Raw genomic sequence first — 25322 nt, forward strand, 5'->3', positions numbered from 1 at the left:
GAACAGCAGCCAATAGGGGCCGGGCAGCTTTTCAGGGATGGGGTGCAGTGCCTTCACCCTTCCATCTCCTTTTAAAATGCTGGTCATGAGCTTCTAAACTGATATGCATCACAGTAACCTAACCGGTTGTGTCCATAATCACCACGGGTGCTGACTGCAGCCATGAAATTAAAAGATTCTTGCTCCTTGGAAGAAAAGCTGTGATAAACTTAGCCTATTAAAAAGCAAAGACATTATTTTGCCGACAAAGGTCCATCTAGTCAAGTGGAGTGAAAGTGAAAGTCGCTCAGTCCTGTCCGACTCTTTGCGACCCAATGTTTATACAGTCCATGGAATTCTCCAGGCCAGAATACTGGAGTCGGTAGCCTTTCCCTTCTCCAGGGGATCTTCCCAACCCAGGGATCAGGTCTCCCGCATTGCAGGCAAACTCTTTACCAGCTGAGCCACAAAGGAAGCCCATCTAGTCAAAGCTATGGTTTTTCCAGTAGTCATGTATGGATGTGAGAGTTGGACCATAAAGAAGGCTGAGCACCAAAGAACTGATACTTTTGAACTATGGTGTTGACAGCTGACAGTTGATTCTTGAGAGTCTCTTGGACAGCAAGGGGATCAAACCAGTCAATCCTAAAGGAAATCAACCCTGAATATTCATTGGAAGGACTGATGCTGAAGCTGAAGCTCCAATACTTTGGCCACTTGATGGGAAGAGCTGATTCATTGGAAAAGACCCTGATGCTAGGAAAGATTGAAGGCAGGAGGAGAAGGGGACGACAGGATGAGATGATTGGATGGCATCACAAACTCAATGGACATGAGTCTGAGCAAACTCTGGGAGCTAGTGGGAGGACAGGGAAACCTGGTGTGCTGCTGTCCAGGGGGTCGCAAAGAATCAGACACGACTGAGCGACTGAACAACAACCGGTTGTGACTTTACAGTTGAAATATAAAGCTCTCTGTCACAAAAAAGTTTTGAAGCAATAGAACTCTTGCGGTCATCAAGTGTAGTCTATCTCAAATTACAAATAAAGAAATTGGAACCCATCCACAAGCCAGTTCTCAGTGGCCCCGCCCCTGGGGAAACCAAGGTGACCGGGGCGTGGCCTCTTCCCCTTCCCCTCGCCCATCCTCCTCCCCGCCCCGCGCGCATTGAGGCAGAGGGTGCTGCGGTGTGCGCCTGCGCCTTGGGGACCGGCGAGATGTCCCGCCTCTTCGTGAGCTCATCACCCCGCGTCGCGGTCGCGCGGAACCTGGCGTCAGAGGAGCCGCGGGGCAGTGCAGCCGGACAGTGAGGCGGTGAGTTGGTCCGCAAAGCCGTTGGGGGTGGCACTCGTAGGTGCCGATAATGGTCCAGGTGGAGGGCGGGTGAGCGAGAGTGGGCCCGAGGCTACCTCTAGGAGGGTTTGCTCAGGAATGCCCCACGCCGCAGGGCCTGAGGAAGTGGCTTCCGTGACTCCATTTACTCTGGCTGCCTCGGTGTGTGGGGCCTGAGGGGAGAGGGTAGGTGGCCTCATCTTGCGTCCTGAGGATGGTCTGTGCAGCCTTGAGGTTAGGGCTGGTCTCAGTGTCTATAGACAGAACTGTCTAACCGAAGTTTTCCAGTGGTAGGCCACGCTGTCTTTTTCGGTAGCGAGCTGGACAGGTACAGGCACAGGCTGAGTTATCTTTCCTTCAAGTACCACGTAGTATTGCGGGTTACTGGCTGGATGGCATCACCGACTCGATGGACGTGAGTTTTGAGTGAACTCTGGGAGATGGTGATGGAAAGGGAGGCCTGGCGTGCTGCGATTCATGGGGTCGCAGAGTCAGACACGACTGAGCGACTGAACTGAACTGAACTGACCTCCCTGAGTACTTTAATAGGGGTATGTGTAGTGTTCTGTGGAAACATTGAGGAAGCAATAAATTCTGCTTGGGAAATGAGAGTTCTCTAAAGAAGGAAGGTGACAAAAGAGGCTTTTGGGGTCCTCTTAACGCTGAAATTATTGTAAGATAAGAAACTGATGTAAAAGGTAGTGTGAAAGTGAAAGTCGCTCAGTCCTATCCGACTCTTTGCGACCCCATGGCCTATACAGTCCATGGAATTCTCCAGGCCAGAATACTGGATAGCCTTTCCCTTCTCCAGGGGATCTTCCCAACCCAGGGATCGAACCCAGGTCTTCCAAATTACAGGCGGATTCTTTACCAGCTGAGCCACAAGGTAGTGTAACCTATACTATAAGCTTGTATCCACCTTCTCTTGTTAGACTAACCTTGGGGGAGGTTCCTTAACCTCACTTGGAAGTCTCACTTTCTTCATGAGGAACGTAGAGATTATAATAAGAATATCTATTAAATGAGATGAGAGGTTTCAGTGAGCTAACCTACATGTAATATGTAAAACAGGGTACATCATGGTACCCTGACTCATGGTACATCATCAAACATACATTCATTGATAGAAGCACACCTCTATCTTGAGGAGCCTGGCTTTTTGGAAGTTGACTTCTTGCAAATGTTCCTACTCTTGTTTCTCCTTGTTGCGGGGAATTGTTTCTGTTGCAGGGATGTGAGGCAGGATTTGGAAGGGCAGAGGGTTGGTGCCCAAGAGAGTTTGAATACTGTTTACTCCAGCGAAACTGGCTTGACCTCCTGCCTGTCTTTCCTACCCTTGCCAAGACACTGTTCTTGGGTCACAAATGAATTAAGCACTACCACCTTGACTGAGATCTTCCACCGCAAAGGTTATTTAGAAATTGTTTGTTTTTTTCTGTTATCCTTGGAAAACCTTCACAGTAGTCTTTCTGAGTTTGCAAATTTAAAGCAAGTAAGCTGAACATGGATGCCTTAGATGTATAGTCTCCTCTGTCCATGGATAGAATTGAGGGGGCCATGAACTTGGATGAGAAGAAAAATTGCATCCTTATGTTCTCAAACTTCTAACTGAAATTTAGCATTTCCTTCAATTATAAATGTAGTCAGCAAACCAAGTATTAACAGGGTGACTTTGTCACCAATAGAAATCACACATATTTTCGTATCTTAGGATATTGTATAAGTTCATCATAACTTTGAAATTATGGTAGTTAGATTTGCTGCTAAATCTTGTTATATAATGTGTAAATAAAGAATCACATATGCTATCACAAAATCTAATTTTTGTATTTGGTAAAATTTTATTTCTGTATACAGTTGATCCTTACTATTCTCAGGCTCTGTATTTCCAAATTCGTCTACATTCTAAAATTTATTTGTAGCCCCCAAATCATCATTTGCAGCGCTTTGTGATCTTGGATGTGTGCGAGGTGGTGAAAATTTTGAGTCAACTGACGCACATTCTTAGCTGCAGTTGAACGAGGAAGCACTCTGCTTTCTTGTTTCAGTTATCATGCTGTAAACAAGTGTCTTTTTTTCAATCTGTTAGTGTTATGATTTTTGTATTTTTGTGGGTTTATTGGTGACTTCACTGTTTAAAATAGCCCTCCAAGCACAGTAGTAAAGCTCTCTTACTGTTCCTAAGTCCAGGAAGACTGTGATGTGTCTTATAGAGAAAACACATCTGTGGATAAACTTCTTATAGGTGTGAATTATGTCGCTGTTAGTCGTGAGTTCAATATTAATGAATCGCCAATGTAAAATAAGGTGTCTTTAAACAGAGTCGGACACGACTGAGCGACTGAACTGAACGGAACTGAAACGGAAACATGCATAAAATAAAGTTACTTATTGATCAGTTGCCCCAAATTTACCAGAGTCTTGCAGGAACCTAATATAGTGTTTCCCCCAGAAGGAGTGGATCAGTGTTCACTAACTCAGTATTCAGTGACTTTATGGAACTTAACTGCCTGGAATAACGAGAATGGACTATACTTGGTTTCCTTTCTAATCCTATGTATTGTATGTATTTTAAAACATCCTGAAAAAGGATTTATAGGCTTTACAAAGCTACCTGGGGTTGGGGGGGTGGGAGTTGGGCACAGAGGATTCTATAGCACACACACAAAAGTTAAGAAGCCTTATTATAGCTTTGGGGAGACATGTAGTCTCCCTCTAGCTCACACCCTCATTTACACTCCTGCTGGCTCTTATATGCATTTTTGGCTGCTATCTCTGCATGGACTGTAAGAACTTTGCTCCCCCATATTTGCTTGTTGAGTTTTTGATAAAATAATATTTTAAATTAAAAGATCCTGTGGTTTTATCTCTTGGAAAAACAGCAAGGAGGGAGACTAGATGCTCTCTGTAGTCAACTTGAGGAGAAGAAAATATGAGAGGTGGTAGGTATTAGTTGAGAAAGAAGACCGTGCCACCTGGTAGGGCTGGTGAACAGGGACCCTGGGATCAATCTATAGAAAAGTGTCAGGTCAACTCTGGCCAAGAGTTGCCTTACAGTCTTGATCCAGGGGAACCTTCTATAGCCTTCTATCCTGATGGCCGCCTGTTACTGAAGCCCTGGTGTTGTTTCCACAGAGCTGTCTGGCCTTTAGCCCTTCATCCTTGGTTAAGGAGATGACCAACCAGGTAAGGCCTAGGGAGAAGAAGAGTACCACTTGGTCTCTTTGGGGGTTCTAGCCCAATACATTGTCTGGGTTTGTAGTCAGAAAACTAGCATCTGCTCTGCTTCTGAAGAGGAGGGTATCCTGGGCACCTAGTCACCAGAGGGTTAGGTGGCATTAGTAAAATGCACAACACTGAGAGAAGGGCAATTTTATTTCAATCTGTACCACAGTTTACAAAGGGATTGAGGAAGCTTAAAAGAATTTGTACACAAAAACGAGAAAGAAAAATTAGAAAGGGAGAAACATGTCATTGTAATAAAATTAGGGACAGAGTTAATAGGTTATTATGCAGGCTGTGTGATTTTATACAACTATGAAAATTAAGCTGCAAACTGGACTTTGAGCTTCCTGGTGATCAGAGCAGGAAAAAGCACATAACTTATTACTCTCTTTTGATGGGTGGAAGTAGTTAGAAGAGACTCTAGCTTCTTTAAGAACTAATTGTTTTCTTTAAGGGACTATAGTTTCTTTAAGAACTAACACTACAAACCTTGCGTGAGCTCACAGGAGGTCAGGCCACAGCAAGGGAGGCACCTGACGCTGGGGACTATATCTGCTGGGCACAGGGTGGTGAGCTGGGGGGTGTTCTAGTGAAAGGATGGGACACATCTGAAATCTGACCATTGGTTTAATGTGTCTTCTGTTCTTTTTTAGTACAGTATTCTCTTCAAACAAGAGCAAGGTAAGCAGCTTGCCAGTTCAAGCAAATTCACCTGTGAAAAGCTGTTGTCCCTGGCTTAAGGTTTTTGTCATGCTGACCAGACCTGCAGTTCCAACCATACTCCCTTTACATAAGAATTGGCAGGGGCAGCTGAAAACAAATACACTTCAGAACAAACAACCAACAACAACAAAAAACAACCACTAACTTAAAGAGCAAGAGGCAAATGATAGACTGGAGAACTCTGGGCTGAGGAAAATTTTTCCCACTTGAGGAAGGTGTGACTGAGCTTCCCGGCTATCAAAGTGAAAGAAGGAAACTCTGAGTCTCAGGACTCTGTTAATACCAGCTCACCTGGAGAGGTAAACTTGAGCCTGGCCATGAAAGCAGAAGTTCTTGTGGGAGCCTTTATTCAGGCTCCTCCACTTAACAAGTGGAGCGAGTCTCACAGAGGGCCTTTGACCCTCAATAAAAGAGGAGGATAGAATAGGTGAATTTCTGTCAAGACCACTGAGTATATGGCTGGGCGTGTGTCAGTGGTAGTGGTGGGGATGGGAGGAGGGAGGTTGGAGTCTGTCTGGAGAGGTAACTGGCCAGTGACTGGACTTCATACCTGGAAAGGAGGGTGTGCAGGGACTGTTCACGTGTGTCTCATTTCTTCACCACAGCCTAGATAGGTTACGTAAAACCTGGAGAAATTTGTGGAATGCCTAATAAAGGTCTTCCGCTCTAAGTAGTGACATTTAGGTAGTCTGAAGTTTAAACCCAAAGCATTCTTTCAAGTTAGCGAGCATAGGTAATTAGCAGCTAGTCAGCTTGTCAGTCAGCTACCTTGTATGCACCTAATGCCATCTGGTGGCAAGCTGGCAGACTTGGGTCAGGTGGGGATTGTAGTGGAAGCCAAGATGAAACTCACAGCTGTCTAAGTTGAATGTCCTTGTATTCATGTCTTGGAAAGGTGTCCCTGAAGGATTGCTGCCAGGTGTGAAGAAAGCCTTCTTGTGCACTTGTTACATTTGTATTTGTATACCAGGTCTGCAGACCCACCAGTATGGCCCACAAGATATACAGCTTACAGAGTTAGAATTTAAAGTGGACTTTAGTTAGTAGGGAGTTTAGGTTTTTAGGTTTGAATACCAGCTCTGCCTCTTCGTAGCTTTTGACTTTGGGTGAGCTACTAGGCTTCTCTAAGCCTCTGATTTTTATCTGTAGCTGCTGCTGCTAAGTCACTTCAGTCGTGTCCGACTCTGTGCGACCCCATAGACGGCAGCCCACCAGGCTCCCCCGTCCCTGGGATTCTCCAGGCAAGAACACTGGAGTGGATGGTCATTTCCTTCTCCAATGCATGAAAGTGAAAAGTGAAAGTGAAGTCGCTCAGTCGTGTCCGACTCCTAGCGACCCCATGGACTGCAGCCCACCAGGCTCCTCCATCCATGGGATTTTCCAGACAAGAGTACTGGAGTGTGTTGCCATTGCCTTCTCCATTTGTCTGTCGCATGAAGATGCTATTCATAGGGTTGTTGTGGTTAATTGAGGTAATCCCTATGAAAGGATTGAAGTAATAACTGGCCCATTAAACATAATAGACTTGTGACAAAAGGCAAACATGTGGCACCTATTTTAGTTATTTATTTTCGGACCTGTACTGTTTATAGTTGACCTGCCTACTGGTTTCCAAAGATCTGTTAAGAAATTACTGATAAGAAAAGGGAACCCTCCTACACTGTTGGTGGGAATGCTAACTAGTACAGCCACTATGGAGAACAGTATGGAGATTCCTGAAAAAATTGTAAATAGAACTGCCTTATGACCCAGCAATCCCACTGCTGGGCATACATACCAAGGAAACCAGAATTGAAAGAGACACGTGTACCCCAATGTTCATCGCAGCACTGTTTATAATAGCCAGGACATGGAAACAACCTAGATGTCCATCAGCAGATGAATGGATAAGAAAGCTGTGGTACATATATACAATGGAGTATTACTCAGCCATTACAAAGAATACATTTGAATCAGTTCTAATGAGGTGGATGAAACTGGAGCCTATTATACAGAGTGAAGTAAACCAGAAAGAAGAACATCAATACAGTATACTAACACATATATATGGAATTTAGAAAGATGGTGATGATAACCCTGTATGTGAGACAGCAAAAGAGACACAGATGTATAGAACGGACTTTTGGACTCTGTGGAAGAGGGAGAGGGTGGGATGATTTGGGAGGATGGCATTAAAAGAAAAAAAAAAAGAAATTACTCTTAAGTTTGATCTCTTTTGGGAGGTGGGTTTCACTTTAGTCAAGTAAGAGCCATTCCAAACTAATGCATGTCAGACAGCATACTAAAGTAGAAAGGACACTGGACAATTCCAGTACTGCTCCCCCACCTGGTAAACCTGTGTTTTGGGACAAGTGACTTTTTCAGAACCTCTGGTTTTGTTATCTGCCTCCATTGTTCTAACAAAATCTGTGTGGGAAAGCCATTTGCAAAACAGTAAAGCAGATACAGGTGGATATTATGTCAAAAATCTCAGAATTGGTGTAACAGTATTTCCGCTTTATCTTAGCACATTCAGTTTAGAAATTGCATGAAGACTTTATATGAATGACTTTCTGTTCCAGCCCATGATGATGCCATCTGGTCAGTTGCCTGGGGGTCAAACAAGAAAGAAAACTCTGAGACAGTGGTCACGGGATCCCTGGATGACCTGGTGAAGGTCTGGAAATGGTGAGTGCTCTTTCCTCTACAATACAGCCTTGGAAGTTGGGGTTTTTCTTCTGGGCTCCCAAGTTACAATCAGAGAAGTATTGACTATTACCTACGCAAGAAAGCAGTGGCGATATGGTGGTATAAAAAGGCAGACTCTTTTTTCCTCACTTGTTTTCCTGTTATTCACTGTTAGGGCCTTATAGTTGAAAGAAAAAAACTGCTATGGTTAAAAGCTGGCTGCATTTGGTGTTCTGTGGCTCTTCATTTCCTGTCTTGATTCTGCATTTCACAGACCTCTGATAATGCATAGTTATAGGAGCCCAAAATTTCAGATGCCAGGTACCATGTGTTGTGTGTGAAGAAATCCATTTCTCTGTCCCCCACTGAAGGCGTGATGAGAAGCTGGACCTACAATGGAGTCTGGAGGGCCACCAGCTGGGTGTGGTGTCTGTGGACATCAGCCACACCCTGCCCATTGCTGCATCCAGTTCTCTTGATGCTCATATTCGTCTCTGGGACTTGGAAAACGGCAAACAGATAAAGTCTATAGATGCAGGACCTGGTAAGAGTTTTACTCTTAGAGAAGATACTAGAGGTTTATGATCCCTTTTTGATATCTCTAGGGAGAGATATGTTTTAGTGTTTAGAAGTTTTTGGACTTGAGATTGGTAATATGGGTGTATGAACTGCCTGTTATGTAATACCTTCAGTGGGACTGGGACAGCACTCTAATCAAATACTAGTATATCAGCAACTAAACATGAGTGTTTATACTAGGAGATAAAGATAAGCTATAAATAGCCTTATATCAGTTCCAGTTTTATTGCCAAGTGAATTTGGGTACTAAAATTATTTCTAAAAACTTATAGTTTTCATCACCCTTGGGTTTCAGACTGCTGACTCGGGACTGTGGACCTGTGTCTGAATGGTCCACAGGTTCTCTGCCATATTCTGAATTGATCCACTTATAGAGGTCTAGAATGTAAAGCACTGTGTCCTCCTAGATCTGTGTCATGGTAATCTCAACTAATTATGATTAAAGTGCCTATTTCTAGTATATGATTGATACATGAAACTTCTAAAGAAACATCGATTTTTTTTTAAAGTTCCGTAGGACAGCATAGTCTTGTCCACTAGCCTTGATAAACATCTGAAATAATGGGAATTAATAATTTCAATGGGACAAGCAACATGACATTTCAGATTCCTTGTGGCCCTATATTTACTTGTATATGACCATATAGCTTTCATGAGCAGAGCCTGTTCTGCCAGAATGGGTGATGACTGGAAGGAGTACAGAGAGCCTGGTGCCTCTCTGGCACACCCCTCCATGGAGTGATTACAGAACTGCTCAGGGCTTTTCTTAACGTAATTTCCTGGGTTGGAGCCCCAGTAGATTTGCTTCCCACCAGTTATGTTCAGTAGCATCCTATAGATTGTACTTATTTTGGAAAGAATGGTGGTCCCAGGGTTTTAAGGACTCTGTGTTGTCTGAAAACTGAGTTCATTTCCCCTCAGTGCCAATATTTGACATCTCCGAGTCTTAACTGTTGGAGCTTTTTAAGGAACATATATATTGTTGTTGTTCAGTTGCTCAGTCGTGTCTGACTCTTTGTGACCTCATGGACTAGCATGCCAGGCTTCCGTGTCCTTCACTATCTCCTGGAGTTTGCTCAGACTCATGTCCATTGAATACATATGTCCAGTTCCTATTTTGGATCCACTGAATCAGTTTTGGGGGGTGTGGGCCAGGATATGTATTTGAAAAAAGTCACCCAAACATTCTGACTCCCCAGATAATTGTTTTTACATGTGTCCTTGCCCTATTGCTGTCTTTTACGGAGGACCTGGGTCCCCAAACTAGTGCACAGAGTCTGTTAAGCTGAGAAGAGGAGGAAGAGGTGGATCTCTTGCTGCCTCTTCATCTTGGGCACCTAAGCCCTCCCATGACGCTAAGGTCACTGTGTGGCTTTGTAGCCCCGGCCACACCACAGGTGAAGAAATGAGTGCTGGATTGGTTCTAAGGAAAAGGATGAAGTCTGTATCCAGCTTGCCTTTTCTGACAAATAGTATCTTAAGCTACATATTGGTTCCAGTTGTGGCAAGTGATCATTGAAAGATTACTGTTAGGAAAGAAAAAAGATTCTGAGATGAATATAAAGTTGGATTTATTTTCTTTTTTGGATAGGAATCTTCAAAAACTATACCAGACCATTAAACAGCAGTTATTTGAGTAAATAATAAAATCAAGCATTGCTATTGACAACTGAGGAGCAGCTCAGTTGAATTCACCTAAAGGTAAAACTAGTAAGTCTAGGTTTAATGAATTTAGGCAAATGGACATTTACATTATACCAGCCTTGAAAATATGCCTGGAGAATGTGAGAGGAGGAACTGGAGGAGGAGGAAAGAGAAAGATCTCAGATCCTGAAGAAGAAAGGGAAGAAGTAGAAGAAAGGGAAGATGACGGGGAAGATCCTTCATTTGACGCCTCACCCAGGCTGTGGCTGCAGCAAACTGATGTCAAAGATGTCGAAGAAGAAAGTGCAGGCATAGGGGCCTCTCAACATCAGATGGTTCAGGATGTCCCAGTGTAAAGAAGAGTTAACTCTCTTCACTGATGAGGTGGAACTTAGTGATTAAAATAAATATTATGCAAATGTTAAAGTAAATTTTAGAGTGCAAGGTTAAATTGAGGAATAAACATTCCTTCAATTTCGAGGAAAAGGACATTCACCACTAAAAGTTTTATATTATCAAACAGCTAATAAGGGAAATGTAAAAGTAATTCCAAAGTTATTTTACTAAACTTTAAGGAATCATAATCAGATTTTCTAATAACCATTATTCCTGTAAACAACTAATTATAATAGGAATAAGAGAACATAATCCTGTTGGAATAAATGGTATAGTCATTAGTGAAAGTGAAGTGAAGTCGCTCAGTCGTGTCCGACTCTTTGCGACCCGTGGACTGTAGCCCACCAAGCTCCTCCGTCCATGGGATTCTCCAGGCAAGAATACTGGAGTGGGTTGCCATTTCCTTCTCCATAGTCATTAGATAGATACTAAAAAGCAGCCTTGTGAGAGATTGATTATAATAAAAGCTTTTTTAGATCTTCTTGGTTGAGCACTTTTGAAGTTAATTTCCTTTTTAAAACAAGTATTTCTTAAGTGATAGAGGTAAATTAATTACTACTTTGAGTATGTGTGTTAAAATTTGCAAGAGATTTTTATTTTAAAACTCACTCTGGTATATGGTACTGACCCATCTGTGCTGGGAGCCCCTATCTGCTGTGAGTCAAGTTCAGGGAGACCTCTCTCCTGTGGGCTGAGAAGGGCTGACCTCTTTGAGCCCTGCCCTAGGAGTAAGGAGAGTGACTGGGGAAGGAGCCTTTCTTCTCCCTTTGCTCTTACAAGCACTGTTTCTGGGCAGGTACAGGGAGGGCAGGACTTAGGGAACATTCCCATATAAGACTGGGCATGGGCAAAGGGACCTCAGCCAGCACTGGACAACTGGACTGTTCCTTGCTCTCTAGGCTCTGATGCCAGAGGCCCCTAAAGCTCTTTGAGATTGCCCATGAAGAGTTTCCCACATAACTGAGAAAAGAAATGCTGAAATATCAGCAGTGGTCCAGATGGAGGTATAAAGCACATGTGCTTACCCAGGCTGCCCAGAAGTCTGGAGACCTTTACACAGAAGCACTGTAATACAGAAATAGCATCTGAATAGAACCTTTGAAATCAGATTGTGTGATATAACTTAAAAACCAGTTGATTTAAAAAAACAACAACAGTGCCTCTTTCCAGTCCTTATTCTCTTGCCAATTTGTGATAAATTCTTTGTCATATTATAGTTTTATATAAGAATATTTCTGGTACCTCTTCATTTATTTGCAGCTTGTTGAGGTAGACTTTCACCTCTATAATTACACTCTGAAATTAACCCATTATATAGTTTAACAAGGTTTAGTAAATTTCCACAGTTGTATAGCCATCACTCCAATTCAGTTTTAGAACACTTCCATGTCCCCCAAATGTTCCCTCATGCCCATATATAGTTAACCTGTGCTCCCACCCTCAGCCTCAGACAACCACTGATCAGCTTTGTCTCTATAGTTTTGCCATTCTGAAAGATTTCACATAAGTGAAATTGTATGTCTTACATATCTTTCTTTAGCATAATGTTTTTGAGGTTTATCCATGTTGTAGTATGTATTGGTAGTCTGTTCCTTTTTATTGCTTAGTAGTAAGTATTCCATTATAGGGATATTCCACATTTTGTTCATTCATTCATCAATTGATGGATATTTGGATTCTCTCCAGTTTTTGAGTATTCTTAATAATGCTGCTGTGAGCATCCAGGTTCAGTTCTGTTCATGAAGATGTGTTTCCATTTCTCTAGAAGTGGAATTGCTAGGTATTATGGTGTGTGTTTTCACTTACGCTGTCAAAACTGTTCTTCAAAGTAGCTATACCATTTTATATTCCCACCAGTGTATCAGGATTTTGGTTTCACTACACTCTTGCTTTTTTTTTTTTTTTTTGCATTTCTTTTTCTTGGAGGTGGTCTTGATTCCTGTCTCCTGTACAGTGTCATGAACCTCCATCCATAGTTCATCAGGCACTCTGTCTATCAGATCTAGTCTCTTAAATCTATTTCTCACTTCTTCTGTATAGTCATAAGGGATTTGATTTAGGTCATACCTGAATGGTCTAGTGGTTTTCTCCACTTTCTTCAATTTCAGTCTGAATTTGGCAATAAGGAGTTCATGATCCAAGCAACAGTCAGCTCCCGGTCTTGTTTTTGCTGACTCTATAGAGCTTCTCCATCTTTGGCTGCAAAGAATATAATCAATCTGATTTTGGTGTCAACCATTGGTGATGTCCATGTGTAGAGTCTTCTCTTGTGTTGTTGGAAGAGAGTGTTTGCTATGACCAGTGTGTTCTCTCGGCAGAACTCTATTAGCCTTTGCCCTGCTTCATTCTGTACTCCAAGGCCAAATTTGCCTGTTACTCCAGGTGTTTCTTGACTTCCTAATTTTGCATTCCAGTTCCCTATAATAAAAAGTACATCTTTTTTGGGTGTTAGTTCTAGAATGTCTTATAGGTCTTCATAGAACTGTTCAACTTCAGCTTCTTCAGCATTACTGGTCAGGGCATAGACTTGAATTACCATGATATTGAATGGTTTGCCCTGGAAACGAACAGAGATCATTCTGTTGTTTTTGAGATTGCACCCAAGTACTGCATTTTGGACTCTTGTTGACTATGATGGCTACTCCATTTCTTCTAAGGGATTCCTGCCCGCAGTAGTAGATATAATGGTCATCTGAGTTAAATTCACCCATTCCAGTCCATCTTAGTTCACTGATTCCTAGAATGTCGATGTTCACTCTTGCCATCTCCTGTTTGACCACTTCCAATTTGCCATGATTCATGGACCTAACATTCCAGGTTCCTATGCAATATTGCTCTTTACAGCATCGAATCTTGCTTCTATCACCAGTCCCATTCACAACTGGGTGTTGTTTTTGCTTTGGTTCCATCCCTTCATTCTTTCTGGAGTTATTTCTCCACTGATCTCCAGTAGCATATTCGGCACCTACTGACCTGGGGAGTTCATCTTTCAGTGACCTATCTTTTTGTTTTTTTCATACGGTTCAGGGGTTCTCAAGGCAAGAATACTGAAGTGGTTTGCCATTCCCTTCTCCAGTGGACCACATTATGTCAGACCGCTCCACCATGACCCATCCATCTTGGGTGGCCCCATACGGCATGGCTTAGTTTCATTGAGTTAGACAAGGCTGTGGTCCATGTAATCAGATTGGCTAGTTGTCCGTGACTGTAGTTTCAGTCTGTCTGCCCCCTGATCCCCTCTCTCAGTGCCTACCATCTTACCTGGGTTTCTCTTACCTTGGACGCGGGGTCTCTCTTCACGGTTGCTCTAGCAAAGGTCAGCCGCTGCTCCTTACCTTGGATGCAGGGTAGCTCAAGCTGGAATCAAGATTGCTGGGAGAAATATCAATAACCTCAGATATGCAGATGACACCACCCTTATGGCAGAAAGTGAAGAAGAACTAAAGAGCCTCTTGATGAAAGTGAAAGAGGAAGGTGAAAAAGTTGGCTTAAAGCTCAACATCAGAAAACTAAGATCATGGCACCTGGTCCCATCACTTTATGGCAGATAGATGGGGAAGTAGTGGAAACAGTGGCTGACTTTATTTTTCTGGGCTCCAAAATCACTGCAAATGGCGATTGCAGCAATGAAATTAAAAGACGCTTACTTCTTGGAAGGAAAGTTGTGACCAACCTAGACAGCATATTCAAAAGCAGAGACATTACTTTGCCGACTAACGTCCGTCTAGTCAAGGCTATGGTTTTTCCAGTGTGGTCATGTATGGATGTGAGAGTTGGACTATAAAGAAAGCTGAGCTCTGAAGAGTTGATGCTTTTGAACTGTGGTGTTGGAGAAAACTCTGGAGAGTCCCTTGGACTGCAAGGAAATCCAACCAGTCCATTCTAAAGGAAATCAGTCCTGAGTGTTCATTGGAAGGACTGATGTTGAGGCTGAAACTCCAATACTTTGGCCACCTGATGCGAAGAGCTGACTCATTGGAAACGACCCTGATGCTGGGAAGGATTGAGGGCAGGAGAAGGGGACGACAGAGGATGAGATGGTTGGATGGCATCATCGACTCGATGGACATGGGTTTGGATGGACTCCGGGAGTTTGTGATGGACAGGGAGGCCTGGCGTGTTGTGATTCATGGGGTCGCAAAGAGTCAGACATGACTGAGTGACTGAACTGAACTGACACCCTTGCTAACACTTGGTATTGTTCTGTCTGTCTACATTTTTAGTGAAAAGTTAAGAAACCCTTACATTAAATTGGTATAGAATTAATATCTTTACAACATATCAATGTTGGGCATATTAATGTTGGGCTTCTGACTGAAGCACCTGAGCAGTGCAACTCAGTGACTTAACAGCCGTTAAAGATGACATAGCTCGTGGAAACCTATATAAGGAGATAGGAGACAGTGATTCTCCAGCTTAACAAGGGTCTTAGTGAATTTCAGGCCATGCTATGCCCATATTAATACAATTAATATCTTTACAATGTTCTGTTATGAATCAGGACTCTATTCCTCCAATTTTAAAACAGGTATCTTTTGGTAAAGCTTTAAAATTTTTAAAATTAAGGTCAGATCTTTTCTCACTATAGTTTTTCCTTTTTTTCTGTTCAGTGGATGCCTGGACTTTGGCCTTTTCTCCTGATTCTCAGTATCTGGCCACAGGAACTCACGTGGGAAAAGTGAACATCTTTGGTGTGGAAAGTGGGAAAAAGGAGTATTCTTTGGACACAAGAGGAAAATTCATTCTTAGTATTGCATATGTAAGGAAATATTGCTTTGTTTCTGTCTGATTCTTTCAGTTTACTCGTCTAGCCTGTTGTATTCCTTGATAAACATTCTGCATTGGTCTCAGTAGGAAGCTGCTGGCTTGGTTTGCCAGTCAGCCAGTTAGACCTGGAACCAGCAGGTTACTTGTGTTTGAGGGGGGATGGCTTAACAACATGGAGTTTCAAATGATTTTCGTACATTCTCTACAGAGTCCTGATGGGAAGTACCTGGCCAGTGGAGCCATAGACGGAATCATCAATATTTTTGATATTGCAACTGGGAAACTTCTGCATACGCTGGAAGGTGTGGTTCATCATTTTGTGCAAACTGGGTTATCAGATCACAAAAGAAGGCTTACTCTTTCATTAAAATGCTACTAAATGGCAAATGAGCCTTAGATTTGCAAAACATCACTCTCAGTTGGAAATCTGAAATGCCTCTAAGGTTCACTTTCGTCACTGTGCTGCTGCTGCTGCTAAGTCGCTTCAGTCGTGTCCGACTTTGTGCGACCCCGTGGACGGCAGCCCACCAGGCTTCCCCGTCTCTGGGATTCTCCAGGCAAGAACACTGGAGTGGGTTGCCATTTCCTCCTCCAATGCATGAAAGTGAAAAGTGAAAGTGAAGTCGCTCAGTCATGTCTGACTCCTAGCGATCCCATAGACTGCAGCCTACAGGCTCCTCCATCCATGGGATTTTCCAGGCAAGAGTACTGGAGTGGGGTGCCATTGCCTTCTCCATTTGCAGTGTAGTTATAACCTAGACATATTAGTTTTTGTACCAGTGTTTTAAATGCTTATTTTGGTGAACGGGCTTACTTTTTATTTATGTGTTAATATATCCTAGCTACATGAGTGTCTTATTTCTGTCATGTTTGGCTCTAAAGAACTTTGTGATTGGAAAATAGCCCCTTTTTGTCGATAGTTTGAAGGCAAATGAAAGTTCTGTGCCCACTCTGCGCTGGTGACCTCTGGGCAGGAGGATGGGGTACTAGGACAGGGGAAGGGTTGGGGGGAGACCTCTTCAGTGCATCCTTTACCCTACAAGAAAGGATTTGGTAGGTAAATAGCATCCTATCTGTTCAACATACAAATCAGAAACAATGCATATTTCCATGTTTGGCCATATCTGTAGGGGCAGAGGAGTTTTGTCTAAGCAGTGTATCCTGAGGTCCAGTTGTCTGGGAAGGGATCTGAGAAGGGGCCCGCGTTTTGTGCATGTTTCTGGAGCATTAGGAAGAAGGGTACAGTCTGTAGCTCGCCTCTGACTGAAGCACTTGAGCAGTGCAACTCAGTGACTTAACAGCCGTTAAAGATGACATAGTTCGTGGAAACCTGTATGAGGAGATAGGAGACAGTGATTCTCCAGCTTAATAAGGGTCTTTGTGAATTTCAGGCCATGCTATGCCCATTCGCTCCTTGACTTTTTCCCCGGATTCACAGCTCCTTGTCACTGCTTCAGATGATGGCTACATCAAGATCTATGATGTGTAAGTTACCTGTTGGGATTCAACACTTCTCTCTTAATATCAGTGCCTGTTTTGTCTCCTATCACTAGGAGGAGCCCTAGCAAGTGAGCTGCTCCCTCTTTATGTCTAGGAAAGACATGTGTTCAGGTCCTGTTAGACTCTGTAGTCTCCCCAGTCATTCCTCCCCTGTCAGTAGCCCTGCTTTGAGCTTAGAATGTTACAGAGGAAGAGGTGCGTGGGTTACCAACTAGGATCAGCTTACTTGCTACTGCTTTTCCACATCCTGTCTCTTGTGGGGCATGCTGATTTTAAATTCTTTTGAACAGGTGAGTAGTGTACAGATGAACAGGTGGAGCCATGGGCTGTAGCTAGCTTGAAGTAATGATGAAAAAATTAGAACATTTGTTTTCTGAGGGTGTGACGTTCTAGAAGGCATTTCTCTGCCCTAGTTAGGGAGTTGTCTGTTTATAAGCCAGCTTACAGCAGGTCTAGATAAGGGAGCTTTTTTGTTGTTGGTTTTTGACTGCAGGTGTAAAAGCGAGTTAGTTAATCTTCAGTTGACAGCTCACTTTCATTGTAAGCCTGGGCATGGGCCCTTTCTCTTTTCCTTTTCGCCTATGTTTCTCAGTCCCCACCCTGTTCCCCACTGAGGCCTCCCCTATAAGGTGTTTGACGTGTTTCCCTGATTCTTGGACTCAGTACTGCAATCAGTGTGCCTGGTTTCTAGCTTCCGAATGTGGCATTCTAATCCACTGGGTGTATCCGTTACCCTTCTCTATGCCCCAGCGATGGATGCCACACCATGACCATCCACATGCATGTTACTTTGTGGGCCTATGAGAGTTTTGCAGGAGTTTAAACTTGGGAGCTTTTGGACAACAGGAAGTTGTCAAATAGACATGGAATTAGAACTGCAGTTTCTGGAGTTACAGCTGAATGAGCTATTAGGGTCCAAGAAAAGATGCCTGTCTCAAGTTGTGCTTGCTTGTCAACAGCAGGGCCAGTATAAATACTAGCAATTTCTTAAGTGTTCAGCTCTCTTTAATAAGGCTTTCACTGTTACAGTTTCATCATCTTCCCAACTACCGGTGAGGTAGCACAGGTTAAGGTCCCAGTCATATTGCAGGCGAGGAATCCAAGCTGAGGTGGTGGTTTGGCCAAGGTGCTGATACTGAATGAACACCTGGGACTTTCACCTTCTCGTGGTCCTCCAGCTTTCTACCGAGGTCACCTCTCCTCTTAACTGGGGTCTGCTCTACTCCGCTGGCTTCAGGGGTGAAATTGCTGACCTTGGTCAGGTCTTAGGATTGTTCTCCTGCCAGGGTGATTTGATTTCACTTTTTTAAAAAGTGAAAATGACTATAGTCATTAGACCTGTCTTATTCTTGGTTAAGTTAAAAAAGGTCTGTCCAAGTCACACCTGTTGTAAAGAATACATTTTGATACCTTCCATAGACACAGGCACTGGCTCCACATGGAAAGGTCGCTAGGTGGGCAGGGGTCAGAACCTGCAGTTACTCTGAGATGGCTATTTGCCTGCTGGTTCTGTTTTCTCACCTTAGGAACTGGCTTGTTGAGCCTTCTTTATTTTGAACTTCTAAGCTCTGCTTGTTTAGGGTCCTATTTTTGGCTCTTGTAGGCTCTGACATACTTGGGGTTAATGCTATTGAAGACTTTGTTTCTGCAGTGTGTGATGCTACTTTAGTGAAAAGAGAATTTCTATGTTAATACTGTCATTTCAAGGATAGCAGATTCGGTCCAATTAAATGGACACAGTATACCTTCCATTTCAGTGATTATATTCCAAAAGTTAACATCTCCATTTTATTTGAAACTTTCCTGTTTCAGACAACATGCCAACTTGGCTGGCACATTGAGTGGCCACGCATCCTGGGTGCTGAACGTTGCATTTTGTCCTGATGACACACACTTTGTTTCCAGGTACTTATGACTCTTATCAGTTCCTAAAATGTTAGGAAGATGAAGATGGTCATCTTGTATGAATTGCCTTAAAATTTGAAGATGGTGTGACCCTTTTCGTATTCAGGTAGCCTTTGTTTTCTGCGGTGTTTTTTAAATTGTCAAGTTAATTGTTCTTAGCTGGAACAAAGATGGATTCTTTTGAGCAACTCAGTTCTTATTTCTTCCTTATAAATCTATTCCTCTACCTACAGTAGGTAGGTATCCCTTATAAGGATACCTGTGTTCTGATAGTAACTATAGATATGAAAATCTGTAAAATGTTATGCTTTGAGACCCCAATGTTGTTTAGGCCCAGGATGGCCAACACGGTTGAAAACCAGGAGGTAGATGGCTTAATAGCACTGCACAGAGGTTTATAGAAGACTCTGAGAGCCTTTATTTTGAAGCTTTAACCAGTCTCCCTCCCATCCAGAGGGAGCCTCTCATCCGAGACTCCTGACAAGAATATTTAATATGAGGGCCAAGCAGATCAGAAGTTTGGGGAAATAGCTGCTCTGTGAGTGGGGAATGCCAGCCAGTTGTGCCAACATTCTTGACCACCTTTTGGGGACCAGGTCAGCCGCTTGTGCACACATGCACCAAGGGGGCCTCTAGGTAGGTTGAGTCAAGGAGTGTGGAATTTTTGGTCAGATTCTTTCCAATTTCACACCGGTCTGAAAACTTTTCTGATACTGATCTTTCCTTTTTTAAAATAGTTCATCTGACAAAAGTGTTAAAGTTTGGGATGTTGGAACGAGGACTTGTGTTCACACCTTCTTTGATCACCAGGATCAGGTATGACACAATTAACATTTAAATTTCTTTGTCTTTGGATTGCTAGCATTGTCTGACTGCTATGCCAAAACTCATTCATTTTCCTAACCTCCCTGCTGAGGTTGTCAAGATTGGATGACCTTCAGAGCTGAGCTGCTCTGATTGCTTGGATGTCCATCCAGCCCAGTGTTCCAATGGACACTCTGGGGTGCAGAGGCTGGGGATGTGTTGTCAGCCTGGAAACCCACAAGGCATGATATGTCTACCCATGATATGGGTAGACCAGAAAACTTGCACTAGCTGCATAGCCTTTAAATGACTTCTTTGAAACATGTTGCAGCAATGCCTAGGGCATGCCTGGGCCTTTTTCTGGGTGCAGCTGGGCTTTGGTTGTCTTGGGAAGGACCTGCTTCCTCAGGAGTTTCCGTTCCATCCCACAGCCGTCACTCTCTCTTTTGGAGCTGCCCAAAGAAGTGATGTGATTTTTTTTTTTCCTTTGAATATACTTGAAGCCAGAAATTAACAGGTTGTTTGACTTTAAAGATATTACTAAGTTTTATTTCAGCCTTTAAATTAGGAAAAAGAGTCTCTGTTCTCACAGGAGTCTTCCGGTGAGATGAATGTGAAATGTTAAGGCATTCGGGCAGGGCTTCTCCGTCTTTAATGTATACCCTGGGGATCTGGTAACAATACGGATTCAGTAGGTCTGGTCTGTGCCTGAGTTTCTGTCCCAAGCTTCAGGTAAGACTAGCACTGCTAGTTCCAACCACTTTTGAATAGCAAGGGTCTTGGGGAAGCAGTATAAAAAATAAAATACCCATGGCAGTATAAAGTCATCTTTTATTAATTATGTATTTCGTGTGTTCTTAGGATGATTTCATAGAATCTCTTTGGAATGCATTTTAAAGTTAACAAATGTTCATGCTTTTTTACACTTAATCTTAACATTGTTGCCAGTGAAGTTGAGAGGATTTAATCTTGACATTTCACTCCTGGATTTAAACATGGTACTCAGGAAGGAAGTCCTGGCTGGCTATGTTGCTTTGTGTGAGAGTCAGTGTGTGGTGCAGTCCTTAGAGGAAGACATTTGGAGTGGAAATAAAGCCATTACCTGGCCTGTTCACAGCACTGAAGTTAGGGCTAGAACACCCACCTCAGGGATAGAGTGACAGGCTTGACCTGATGAAACTCCTACCACTACCACATCAGTTCTGTCTGGGAAGGAGGTGTGAATCTGTTAATTCAACATGTAGGAAATGAAATCAATGACTTGCAACACCAAGTTATCTAGCTCCTGGGGACAGGCAGGTGTTATAGGCCTCTAATAAGAGAGTGAGAATTACTGAGGTAGGTTGTGGGCACAAGGAGGTGGACGAGGAGCACAGTTTGCAATTATCCCTGTAGGCAGTGACCTCAGGGTAGCTGTGAAGCCTTTTCCTTCCTGGAGACCTGAGAACCCGTGCTGGTCCCTCGTGGGTTCCATCTTCACAACATTAGGTCACTTCCTCGATTGTGAATCTTTGAAAGGTTTGTGAATACCTTGATTTATGTTTAGAAATGAATTATCTGGAGTTGGGAGGTAAGTGTGATGATAATTAAACAGTAGTAATAGAAGCTGCCTGATTAAAGGAAAAGCCCCATTCTCACTGTTGAGAAAGCATAAGAACATCCTCATCCTACTGTTTTTCTGGATTCAGTATAATGAGAGTAGGGTAAGGGTATTTGTTCATAAAGAATAAAGGTGTTAGTAGAACTTTTTCTCTTTTTATTTACAGGTCTGGGGAGTAAAATACAATGGAAATGGCTCAAAAATTGTGTCTGTTGGAGATGACCAGGAAATTCACATCTATGATTGCCCCATTTAAACATCAACATCTTCCAGGCTAATGCTGCAGAGAGAACGTATAGATTGATTATGACATTCCTTACCTTTCTAGCTTGTTAATATAGCATTTATTAAAGTTTATCAAAAACTTAAATTTTGCAGATATATATAAATCTTTTCATGTTTTATTGGAAATGCCATTCATAGTTTAACATAAAGTGTTCTTAATGCAAACACTCATGTTCTTCAATATGCTTCTTTCTCATTTGCCCTGTTACTGATAGAGCAGTAAGAGGAGCTGTCATCATTCTGTGACAGTGAGTATTGCCTCAGGAATGAGGACATCCAGGCATGTACTAAACTTTCCAGTAGTGAAATTTAGGCTCACTCTTCCCGGGGATGAGCCATGCAAAGGCTCTGATAGGAAGCTGATCTATTTTAGAATGTGATCCTGAAAGACACAGGTTATTTGACTGGGTGGGAATATTCTTTAGTCCTGTCTGAGCATTCTTCTGTTTGGTAGATTAAAAATGCCCCGTGCCACACTCTTTTTCACCCTGTTAATTTTAGAGAAACCTGTAACCTGCTGGTGGGTATTGCTGCCTTAATTATGTTTACAGGCTCAAGCCTGTACCTACTCTGGTTGACTTCCGGCCCTACTTCAGTTATCCCTGAGCTCTATACCTCAGTTTTCTCAGTGGCCCACTTGAAACATGGTCTGCATGTAACAGGAAAGGTGTAAGTAGCTAACACTCCGAAGTCTGTTGCTTTTTACTGATCGTAACTTCATATGCTTCATGTCAGGCCCTGTGCTTTTCCTCCAGACTCCCCATAACCCTTAAATCCAGCCCAGCCTCTCTTCCCTCTCCTGCCGCTCTCTGCCTTGTTCACCCTCCTATAACTGAAGCAGGAAGTAGACAGGCCCCCAACCAGAGTAAAGCAATTGGAGATTCATTCCCTGTGGACTGAAACTCCAAGCCAAGAAGAGCAGGATAATTAAGGGAGGAAGCTGGGCCCTGGTCATACCACATATTTCTCATTCTCAAAGTCAGGAGACCTCCCTGACCACACATGCACAGAAAGGCTCCTTGGAGGTCAAAGGGGAGGGATGTCAAGGGATGTTGTACCCATAGGCCTCTTCAGTAGAATCCATCTTGGCTAAGAGATGTGTGCACACACATAGAGGAAGATCCTGAGATACACCAAATATGGACTGTGAACCGAGCAACTCTGAATGACTGGCCAAAGGAAACCCAGAAAAAGTGCCCCTTAAAAAGGCATTCAGACTGCAGGAGAGTGTGACTCAGGGACTCTTCTCTGAGTCTGCCCATGTATCTATCTACACGTACTATACTTCCCACACCACCCCGCCCCCCAGCCTTTTACTTGCTTTACTGTTTTTTGCCTTTGTGGAAATTCTTTTCTGCGAAGCCAAAGGGCCAGGGCCCCTTTCACTGAACTCTGGTCCAGTGGTTAGGATTTGGCTCTCCCTGCCATGACCTGACCTCAGTCTCTGGGAACCCAAGCCCCACTTCAAGATGCTGCAGCCTGAGGCCACCCGAGATCATATCCACATAGCCCTGACCATTTCCTCTTCCTTCCTCGGACTTTCATAGGTCTCACTGCTTTCAGGTTGTTCTTGGGTGTCTGCTCCCAATAAGAGGCCTTCCCCTGGTCCCTTTCCCATTATTCTCATTTGTCACTGCAGTCATCATTACCTGATGTATTTATCCCCACCCCAAATAGAAGCTCCATAAGAGTAGAAACTTCATTCCATTTTATCAACCAATATGAGGCAAACTTGTACCTTAGCACTGGTCATTGGAAATAAAAGTAAATAAAAACAAAACCATCTGTCTCATACCAGCTCAATTTTAATTTTAAAGTGACAAATGTACAGGTGGAATAAATTTTAAGCAACACCCTCCAGATCCCATTTACATGACAAGGAGCTGAATGCAATTTTGCCTTATCAACTACAGTAGTTTTCTGGCAATAATTCTTTAGGAAGTCACAGCACAGAAACAGAACACCCTGGAGTTGTGGTCCATCTGTAAACTGATTTTCATACAGGCTTAGCTGGAATAGATTTTCTTTCTTTCCTGACTAGTGGTCAAAGTGGGACAGGCAGGCTGCTCCTGTACCTATCTTGGGTAAATCATGCCCACCCACCAGCCAGCAGTGTTCTGCTAGAGTGGTCCATCCGCTGAACCTACCTGCCGGGGGTCTGATCTGCCGTTTGGCCCTCCTGGGGAGGTCCCTGGTCTGAGTCAGACTTGCAGGTACTCTATTGTCCAAGTAAGGGTGGATCTGAAAAGTGGCCTCTGCTTTAACCCAGCAGCTGAGAAGGCAGCAGTTTTTCTTTATGACTGTTATGTGAAGGAAAGGAGCAGTAATGGCTGAAGGTTGAGGAATCTAAATTTATATTGTAGTCTACCTGCCAGGAGTAAACAAGTAACTAACATCTTTCCAAACAAGTTATCATTTACAGTGGTAGTCCATACAGACTGCAGTCCAGAGTAGAACTTTTAAGTTCTCACTGAAACTTTATCCCTTGAGCAGGAAGCCCTTTGTGATATGGCTGTACAAGAAGATGAACCATCCATCCTTTGGAAGGGAGCTGAATCTGGGAGAATGAGGTGGAAAACACTGAGATGTCCCCTGCCTTCCCAGAGCCTCAAGTCATCCAGGATCACTGGTCAGGCAGGGAAACTGGCTGTGCCACAGGGCTGAGTCACCAGCATCTCCCACGGCTTCTGTCACTGCACTAAGGCTGCTGGGGATGTGGATGGTTTCATTTTTACAAGTAAGCACTTTGGTGGGACAGCACTGTAAATGCTGTCAACAGAAAACAAAAGGCAAGGTGCAGGGGTCGCAGGCAAATAGTTTCATCAGTGTTTCATTTAAAACACTCGTTTGTTCTCACCACAAGGCATGGAACGCTCAGGAAGCTTCCAAGAGAGATGATCAGACCCACCCCACTCCAAACACTCAAGGGCATAAGACAGTAGGAACCAAGTTGGCCCTGCAGCCCACTCAGTGTGAGCCAGGCACTGCAGCCAAATCCAGCCCACAGATGTGCTTTTATTCTTGAGGAGAACCATCTAGAATCTAGATTCAGAAATGTCACATTAGCAGCCCTGAGATCATGCCCTCCGTAACTTTGCCTTGGGAGGCAGGTGTGGAGGGGAAGAAACTGCAGAGCTGGACATGGGCCAGGTCACCCACTTCGCGCCTGGAGGTTTGCTCAGGGGCTGAGTGGTACTGTCTGGGCTGTGCTTTATTGGTGGAACTGAATTATGGCAAAGCCACTAGAAGCACAAAGTGTCAGTGCGTTCACTGGCATCTCAAAAGTATCCTGAAAATGTAAATAAACAGATTCCATATGCAGACTAGAGGTGATTTACACTTAAAACATTTAAATATAAATTAAGCTATAACTTAAGTTACAACCAAAAGAAAAACAAAAGAAAAACCAAAAGACACTCAGCAGTTGAGAATGCTGAACATATACACAGGACTCCCCAAACACGAGGCCATTAAAGCGATGCCATTTTTCATTGTGCCAACTTTACATTCATGATGTGCTAGTCCCGCCAGGCCACGCTGCACAGGGCCACGTCATGCCGTCTGGCACTGCACTCCGGCCCGCGGCCCATCATCGTCCTCTTCATAGGCCTCCCTGTGCTGGCGCCAGTTCTGCTCATTGGGATTAAACTCCTTCAGCTCCACCTGATCCATGTCCTCTGTAATCCTGACTTTCTGTCTAGGAGGGAGCAGAGCTTCCAGCTGGGAAAGCTTGTCTTGGGGAAGCCAGTGTTTTTCAGGGAAAATAACCTGTGAAACGTGAGGTGGGAAAGAGTTGTTTCTTCCCTTCCCAATTAAGGCATTTAATTTTATGTCCCATGGGAATAACACACACACACACACACACACACACACACACACACACACACACACACACACACAGACACACACACACACA

General features: G+C 43.4%; 2 protein-coding genes across 5 annotated transcripts in view; one reads left to right on the forward strand and one right to left on the reverse strand.

Annotated features, from left to right (window-relative positions):
- The first annotated feature begins 1216 nt into the window (after positions 1-1216).
- On the forward strand, positions 1217-21577 carry WDR61 (WD repeat domain 61). Of its 3 annotated transcripts, none has more exons than XM_040257358.1 (11): positions 1217-1293; positions 4447-4497; positions 5190-5217; positions 7821-7926; positions 8298-8470; positions 15156-15304; positions 15521-15614; positions 16704-16797; positions 18625-18717; positions 19455-19533; positions 21288-21577. In XM_040257358.1, the coding sequence occupies exons 2-11, from the start codon at positions 4486-4488 to the stop codon at positions 21375-21377; spliced, it is 918 nt and encodes a 305-aa protein (XP_040113292.1). In that variant the 5' UTR covers positions 1217-1293; positions 4447-4485; the 3' UTR covers positions 21378-21577. The 3 variants fall into 3 exon arrangements, 2 of the variants coding, with proteins under 2 accessions (XP_040113292.1, XP_040113293.1); XR_005723974.1 differs by having other exon boundaries at positions 1244-1293; positions 5195-5217; XM_040257359.1 differs by lacking the exon at positions 1217-1293 and adding an exon at positions 1311-1497.
- Positions 21578-23191: 1614 nt separating this feature from the next.
- DNAJA4 (DnaJ heat shock protein family (Hsp40) member A4) overlaps positions 23192-25322 on the reverse strand; it is a 17077-nt gene continuing 14946 nt past the window's right edge. For both annotated transcript variants that reach the window (XM_040257360.1, XM_040257361.1), the window contains exon 8: positions 23192-25174. In XM_040257360.1, the coding sequence (XP_040113294.1) occupies positions 24959-25174 (216 nt within the window). In that variant the 3' untranslated portion in view covers positions 23192-24958. The remainder of the gene's footprint in view (positions 25175-25322) is intronic.

The sequence above is a fragment of the Oryx dammah genome, unplaced genomic scaffold (assembly GCF_014754425.2).
Source record: "Oryx dammah isolate SB20612 unplaced genomic scaffold, SCBI_Odam_1.1 HiC_scaffold_16, whole genome shotgun sequence".
NCBI classification, from domain to species: Eukaryota; Metazoa; Chordata; class Mammalia; order Artiodactyla; family Bovidae; genus Oryx; species Oryx dammah.